At 24.0% G+C, this 9,374-nt stretch overlaps 1 protein-coding gene across 1 annotated transcript; it reads right to left on the bottom strand.

Annotated features, from left to right (window-relative positions):
* Positions 1-2,486: 2,486 nt before the first annotated feature.
* On the bottom strand, positions 2,487-8,614 carry Inx2 (innexin 2). The gene has a single exon (XM_075370138.1). It carries the CDS (start codon positions 8,518-8,520, stop codon positions 7,441-7,443), a length of 1,080 nt encoding a protein of 359 aa, XP_075226253.1. The 5' UTR covers positions 8,521-8,614; the 3' UTR covers positions 2,487-7,440.
* Positions 8,615-9,374: the final 760 nt, after the last annotated feature.

The raw sequence follows: 9,374 nt of genomic DNA on the forward strand, positions 1-9,374 counted from the left end.
TAAATAGAAAACTGTTCATACATGCTCTGTGTACTTTTGCCAAAAGTTTGATTTATCCAAACTGTAAAAATTACAACACTTTTTTACCACTGTAGAGTTAAATAATCAGCTTTCACAATCATAACAAAACCTAATATTTTTTCTGGTATGTAGAATAATTGTGTTTTTATCTACAAATAAATATAAAGGCATTTGATAAACAGATATAAATAATCATTACATTATTAGAATCTCAATACAACAAAAAAAGAAGATTCATATCAAATATGTCTTTTAAATTAGATAGCATTTACCCTTTCTAGATAAAAAAAGACGTACCACACTACATTACAAATATATAAACCATTTCACTCCTATAGGTTCTGTATTGAACAAACAGGATGTATCTTTAAATAAACTTATAAAACAATCCATAAAACATTGTCAAAATTTCCTCATCACCTGGTAGAAACATGTCACAAATAAATGAATAAATATCATAAATAAATAAGACATAATTTAAATTCAGTACACTTTGACTTTAAAAGAAATTCAAACAATAACATCACTTGAAGCCATAAAACAAAACATTAAGTTTCGCTTCAGATGATGGTTGTAAGAGTGACTGACATCATTATCAGTCAGTTAAAATAAAAACATTAATAAGTAAATTTAGTTTGATTTTTCATTAGACAATTCATACAATTTTATAATAGATTTCCAAAGGTGAAATGATTTGCAGACATGCATCCTCAAACATGTGTAGCCACAAATAAGATAGTACCTATGTTAAACAGTAATTATGAATGTATTAGAATACTGTTATGTGATATTTATGTAAGTAATAGTTATTTGATTAGCGCAGCATTTAAGTTAGGAATGTCAGTTTAAAATTAGACTTGACCAACTATAATTAGTTTATAACATGTTATAAGGCAGTATAACATCAAATTAAATCTAGATTGTATCATTCTTACATCACTAGATTTAAATCAGTTACTGTTAAATTAAGTTCATTTCAAGGTTATCAGAGGTCAATTGTTCACCTTTCTGTATGTTAAGCTGATAGATCAAAGGTTTTATATATATATATATACTTGTATATTTTAAATAATTGGTATTTTAATCTTTTGATCCCAGTTTGTTGTTAGATTCTAATCAACAATACATTCTGGTCCTGGTGAGCTCAGACTAACAAAGTTACATGATTAAGCAATATAAGGGATTGTAAATAAACATAATAGAATATATAGTATTGTAGATGTTTCTAGATATCATTTTTAAAAATGAAATGGCTATAATTAATTATAATTAAGTAAATTGTACATTACCTAATTTAAATTATGAACGTTGTTCATATCTCCGTTCTGTTTGTTTGTATAATATAAATTTCAGAGTCCCCTAAGCACAAAATGAAAATGAAATAAAATCAATTATTTTAACTTAAGAAAGAACCACATATAACAACACAATGTATTTTATTTGCTCGTAAAACATAACACAGGGAATAAAGAGCCAATGTATCATGATATAAATTGGACATACAAGTTAAAACACCCATCATATATAAAGTAAAAAAAAACCAGAGGAAACATTACAAATTTTATATTTTGACAGGTTTGAATCATGGTCAACCATATGTATATTAATCATAAAAAAATGTAATCGTGCATAATTTTAATAAAACGGTAAATTTTTTCTATTCATTTATTTTTAATGTTTTCTTGTGCAAAATGTATAAAAATCCTTATTTTCATACATACCTTATTTTTCAATCAGTATGTATCTTTATGACCAAAGTCAGTAACTTATTGCACTTTTTTAATGGTCTCTTAAATTTACTCTCTCCACCAATTAATTTGCATTATATAATGTAAATACAATGCATGAATATATTTATGATTAATTGAAATATCAGATTATCAAAAATCAGTTAAAAATATTTATTTTCTTATAATTTAAATATATTTTACAAACAAATATGTTAACACATTTGATGATATGTAAATAAATATAAAATTTTGTTCTGTATACTTTTTCAGCCAGAATTAAATGAATACAGCTTTTTATAAAAATGCAAGTATCTATTTTTAAACTAATCTTGGACCTACAACCCCTTACATAGCAACCCCATATGATAATTTTTATAAGACAAATATAGTCATGTCTATTATTACAAGAATGAAAAATACGTAGAATTCTCTTCAAATGTAGTAATTGGATTGATTTTTCCTTTAATTCAGTTGTTACGGTCTTTAACGGAATGGCGGTTGTTTTTCTGTATGTTTTAAATTCTAACCGAAACAATGACATGATGGATTAAAGATTAACTAAATACTAAATGGTAGTTAATAATAATAAACCAGCAGTACACACCAGCAGTACACGCGTAAACAATATTTAAACAAGGTCATATGTAACTATATAACATTTATATACATAAAGAGATCTTGTTCAAGACAATTAAATTAAAACTACAGGAAAAGTAAAAAAAAAAAAAAATAATAAATATTTTAATAAGCATTATAATTTTATTTATTAAATTAAGAAATTTACAAAACAAAAAAAATACAATAATTGAGGCAAGCAAGCTGCCATTTAAATATATATAACACATATATATATATATATATAAAAAAAATTATAATTCTTCAACATTTCTTTACTACCAAAAAAAAAAAAACTGATGAAGTAAAACAGTTAAAAAATGGAATAGATTTTAACATCATCACAATTTAATATATATATATATATTTTTTAATATATATTAATATAATATAAATATATAACAATAATATGGTAATTACATTAATTATTAAATTAGGCCTAAATCTTAATTAATTTATTATTAATATAATAAAAAAAGGAATGTACAAAAAAAATGAATAAATATAATAATCATTATTATTACTATTAATAATAATAATATCATTATTATTACTATTACAATTGGCAGTTACTACGATTCATTAATTTATGAATAAAATTATTAAACTACAATTCAAATGAGAATGTATTATTTATTATTAAATGTAATTTTATATATATATATTGTATACAATAAACAAATTTTGACATCCGACCGACTTAAATATAAATTTAAAATAGTCAATATATAAATTATATATACATACATAAATAATTAATAGATGTGAGCCACACATGGTTTGTTTTATTGTACATCTTTACAATGTGATGTTTAATTTGAAAAAAGGGATATACTTTAAACATTGTTCATATGTAAAGTATAAAAAAAAATCAAAAATATTTTTAAATAAAATTAAAACTCTACCAGTAGTAACAAGAAAGTGGTAATAACAGAAACTTATATCTGGTACAAAAAAAATCTGAAAAATAAATACCAATACATATAATTACACAGTTGCTGATTACCAACGATTGAAAACAATAATATTTTGATTTATGTTTTGAGTTTTTTTTTATATAGATAGTAGATACCTTCAAAAATACTTTGCTAATTGAAAACTTATAACATTTTATGTCTATATATGACATTTCTGTCTCTTAATATGGATTTAATGATGGAAGGTAAATTATTTAAAAAAATGTAATAAAAAAAATTGAACAAAAATGTAAAACTTGTCATTTAATTGAAATTTGGTTAAAAAAATAATAAAATTCATTTGTAGAGGTATAAATTTAAGTAATAATTTTAATCAACAATTAAAATTCATAAAGACAGGATGGAGCGAAGTGACATAAAAGATGTTACAATTCAGTTAATACTACTAAATTAAAATTGCACAATAAAACAAAGCACGCATGATTCACTTAATGATATTCCAACAATATATTTTTCAAAATTGACTAAAGTAATTTGTATGTAAAGTTACTAGCAAGATCACATTTTTAAATAAATTAAGACATTCTACAGATGACAAATTTAAAAACATTTTTAAATAATGAGCAATTATTATTGTATATTATAAATAAAATCGACAATAGATATTATTGTTAACATAGGTAATTAAGTTGGTCCCAAGGTGGGAATGTAATATTTCAAAACACAAATATTAATAAACTTAAAATAAATAGGAAAATAATTGGAATTATATGAAGTTAATTAACGACTATCAATCAGTAATACAAAATGTTTATCTAATAAAAAGAAGTATTAAACAATTTTTTTTTTAAATGTACACTAATAATAATTTAAAAAATTTTCAAAACGAGATAATAAATTAAACATATTATTTATAAAAAATATTTTAATTTTTAAACTACCCACCCTAACCCTAAAAAAAGAAAAAATGAAGGCACACATCACTTTTTTTTATTTAATTTTTATTTAATATATAATTTTTTTAATATAAGATATATTTATATAAAAATATATATATGTAGACATATATTTACAAAAAAAAAAGAAAAAGAAAAAAGAATAGTAGTAAATTAATCATACAAAATATACACATTAAATTTATTTATTTTTATTTTTTAATTATTACAAATACGTTAATACAAAGAATCAGGAATTACATAAGTTTAAATCATAAATTACAAAAAAGTTATACAATATTAATTAACAACTGAAATTTTTATTTTCAAAAAACATAAGTAAAAAATAATTTGCTGAAAAGAAAATTTTTAGTTTAATGGAAAAAAAAACAAATTTACCTTTTTATCTGATTTCATAATTTAAAAAAAATTTAACCATAAGATTGTCATGTATTTTTTTTTTTAATTAAAATTTTATTATTATTATTATTTGAGAGGTATTTAATTTTTTTTTTAATTCTAAATATAAAAACAAAAAAAAATAGATTTATGCATAATAAAAAAAAATTATATAAAATAAAATAGCTGCAAATAAATATATATAACTACTTGTAAATAAACAAACAGATGCAGAATTTAAGGAAAACAAATGTAATTCCAACCCTATGAAAATACAATGTAACAAAATAAAATACAAGAACATTTTAATTAAAAATTTAAAAAAAATCATCTTGTTTTATATAATTTTACAACTGCTTGTCTTTTTTTTAATATTGGTTTCATAATTTTTAGTTTGACATCAAAAATGTCAAATATAAACAAAAATAACATTTGGTTGAGAAGTCAACTTTAATAAATTTTGAAATGCTGCCAATTAGTAAGAAATTTTAATCATATTTTTCTTACTAGATAAAAGCAAAAGAAAAAACTAGATTATATCATTCTTAAATCTTGTTGGAAAATAATGCAATCCAAAAAAAAAAATTTCCTTAATATTAGCTGAAAACAAAATTAATCATAAGTGTGTAAAAAAAAAAAAATTAAGTAATGATAATGGTAAAATTATTTTACAATTTTTTTTAGATTTTTTTTAACAAAATGAAGAAAGTGTAAATTGATAAAGAAATTTTTTTTAAATTTGAGAAACATTTATGTTATAATGAATACATCAATGATAATTATTTGTAAATATTTACATGTTAAATAGTTAGCAATATGAAATAAATAACATAAATTCTAAGTTACTAGAAAAAAAGATGTACTTATTTAATAACAATATTACCAATAAAAAAAAAAAAAATTATCATACGCTTCTTTCAGTAATTGTATTTTAATTTATATGTCTAATATAATAGATAATAATAATTACTACTAAATAATAATTAGATATAATAATTAACTAAACATACGCTATGATCACAATTTTTGTAAGTCTAATTTAAAAATTACATTCAAACAAACATACTACTATACTGCATAAGCTTTCACACAAACATTCAACATGTAAACCATAACTCGAAGAAAAAACCTTTCACTCCATCACACATACACAACAACATTTTAATAATATTTAATTTCCCAAGATATACACACATTACTAATTATAATAATTAATAATAAAGCCCATAATGAGCTAATGAAAAGGAAGAAATATATTTGGAATCCATTATTTAACAAAAAATTTTTTTGAAAAAACTACACATTTCACAGATAGTAAATAAAATTGAGCTGTAATTTTAAATCCTGTTAAATAATTACTGAATTTCTAAACAGTTATATTAAATGTATGTATATATATTTATATAAATATTGCAACTTGGTACATATGGAATAAAAATAACAAAAAAGAAACAAAAGCTCTACATGTTTACTTAACTATTTACTGTATCAGTCTATGCAATTCATGCACTACATTAAACATAACAAATATAAATATACATTTAAAAATATAGCCCACAACTAGCCGCAATTAATTAAAACATATTCTATTACTCAAAATTAAATTAATCCCGATTTGAAAAAGATGTTTATTTCAATTGGCCTATAATAACAAAAATTATATTATTTATAATTTACTATTATTCAAAATGAAATATTATGGGCAAAAATAAAAATATACATATGTATAATATTTACCAATACAAAAAACAAATCTAGGTAAATATAATGGTGGAATGCAAAATTATTGCGCTATTTTTTTCCTTCACAATAAAATATCATAACATTAGAGATCTCACAAACTGAACACTACAAATGAAGAATATTTTACAATTTAAAAAAGAATAGGTAATCCTTATTGGCATTAAAAAATGCCTACATCATAAAAAAGGTATATATATGGTATGTACAATTTTAAAAACAAATATGAAAAATATTCAGACAAGAAAATTTGAAGTACGGTGAAAAAAATATAAAAAAAATGTATACTTTATACAAGTAAATTTTATTTTGTACAAAACTGGAAGCTCTAGTTTATTGTATAAAATTTTCATGATATACTTAATAATTACGATTTATTTTATAAGTTTTAAATAATTATTTGAACTTTTCATTTGTAAAAACCAGTCTTGTTTACATCACATTAAACAACAGTTACAATTGCATACTAGAGAAAAAAATATAAAACACATTAATTAGGATATACATATATATTATACCTAATTTATTAAATATATACATAAATATATTATAAAACAGGCCTTATAAATACTACATTAAAAAATGGAAAAATTATTGCTGTTATAAAAAAAACTATAAATTACGTTCAATACACGACGAATTTGTGCGTTTCAGTTTTCATAAATCTACAAACTGAGGAAGCCAAGTAAATGGGAATGTAATGAGTACCGTATAAAAAAATATAAACAAAAAAAAACATTTTTTTCTTAATATTTAAGTTAGGTTATGTTGATATTTCCATCAAGAGATGCCACATTAACTTCAAAAATTACAACCTATTTCCGTAAATTAATTATAGGTTATAAAATTTATTTACTAAAAAAAAAAACATTCATTGGCTGCTTAATGTGTTATGCCAAGTCAAAAATTAAAACATACATATTCTGGCATACATAATAGCGTGAACACAATTATACTACTGTATGTAGCGGCCGAAAAAATTACGCCCGCATTAGTCGTTCGTTATATTACTTGTTGCAAGGCACTTAAATAGTATATAATTCATTATATTGGACAATATTATTAAAATAATTATTAATAGAATTAGACAGTTTCTTTTCCTTCTAATTTCTTAGACAAATCTGCAATAAGTTCTTTATAAATGATAGGTTCAATGTTCTTACCCAGCTGGTAAAGTACAAACCAGTCTCCAATCAGGCATTTCTTGGCTATTGTTTCGATCTGATCCTGGGACGACAACCTAGATCGTGCACGGAGAAGATAAAGACGTAACTGTGGTCCGAAGAGGATTGCTGCTCGGTATACGAGCGATAAAAATGTTAAAACTGTTAATATAATGAACCAAAACCATAGAAACACGTAAATCTTCTCATTTACAATATTCAATGGAAGAACACAAAGGCCGTCGAACTTTTGAACGGATCCTGAGGGACCGTACTTGAAGAAAGTACACTTAGTAACTTTAGGAAACACTCTAGACATAGGATCTTCGCGTTCTTCAGGTTCCATTTCGGTAAAACGTACTACATCAGAACCGTACGTGCTGAATTCTCCATCTAAGAAGAAATCCATGAAGCATATTTGTGCCACAACGTTAATGAAATTTAATATTTCACAAATAAAAAATCGGTATGCGTAAAAGTTTTGTGTTCTTAAATTAGCAGTAAAGTAATCGACCAAAAGCTTTTTACGATCTGTCTTACACTCTTCACTTACGATAGGACAATTTAAATCCAAAACCAGCATTTTAATTCTGCCTCCTTCCCACGTTTTCCAAAGATATCTAGGTACATAAAATAACATGGCTTGGAAAAACAACACAAAACAAACCCACTGATAATATTTATGATACTTAACTTCGTCTTCGCCTTCGACATGGCTAGCCACTCCCGGTTGAATAATATCCTTACCTATAGTACCTGCCAATCGATTCGGAATCGTAAACGTCGAGTAAATCCAACAGTACGTATCCATAACATTCGGCGGTATTTCATCGACGATGCAGTCGATGGGGTCTCCGATGTATTGCCTAGATGTAACCAACAATGAAAACGCCACTAATATAACTACAGTAGCTTTATAATGCAATCGAAATACATTATTATCGATACATACAGAGTCTATCTTCAACAGCCCCTTTACCGAGCCGAACACGTCAAACATGTTGGTCGTTTTTCACTATTGCACTCACAAAAACTAACTCTAACCTCTTCTCTTACAAACACTCACTCCAAATGAATCGCTGCTAGTCCCTTGCACTTTGTCCGTGATGGCGCACCATCAGCATCGCGGGGGTAAGCGGTGTAGAGAGGGGGACTGGGACTTCCCCCTCCAAATACTGTCTCTTGCATGTAGCCTCGTACACAGGTCAACATTTATTTCATCTTTGTCTTCCCGCACACTCGAATTATACTGATGATGAAATTATTTCATAAATGTCCAAGCCATTGACACCATAACCGCTTACTTCTCTCGTTTTTCAAGAAAAAAATCATCTATTAATATTATTCCAGAGTAAACGGTCAAATGTTTTCCAAAACTGTAGAAATACTTCAACATTTTCTCAATTCAAAACATATTTTAATTTTAAAATGTTGATTTTATTTGTTAATAGTAACTGGGTCAACAACCATTTATTTACAAATTTACAGCTGTTTCTTTTATTAACAGAACAACTAAAATACATTTAAATAATTAATTTCATTTGTACCTATTGTTGTCGGTTAAACGGTAATATTAATAAAGCATCTTATATATGAGCCTGTTAACTAATGCATAGTTTAAAATAAAATCTAATTTTTAAAACATAAAAAAAAATTTTCTGTTCCTAATACAGAAGATAATTAATCTAATAGAAAAATGTATTAATTGAAAATAAAATATATCATGATACACCTAAAACTGGTATATACTGAAACAGATCAATCTGGAATGTCAATATGTATATAAAAATTGGAAACAAGAAAAGTTGTAGTAAAACCAGAATAAATAGTAATCATTTATTGAAAAATAGTTTT

The sequence above is a fragment of the Lycorma delicatula genome, chromosome 7 (genome assembly GCF_047948215.1).
Source record: "Lycorma delicatula isolate Av1 chromosome 7, ASM4794821v1, whole genome shotgun sequence".
NCBI classification, from domain to species: domain Eukaryota; kingdom Metazoa; phylum Arthropoda; class Insecta; order Hemiptera; family Fulgoridae; genus Lycorma; species Lycorma delicatula.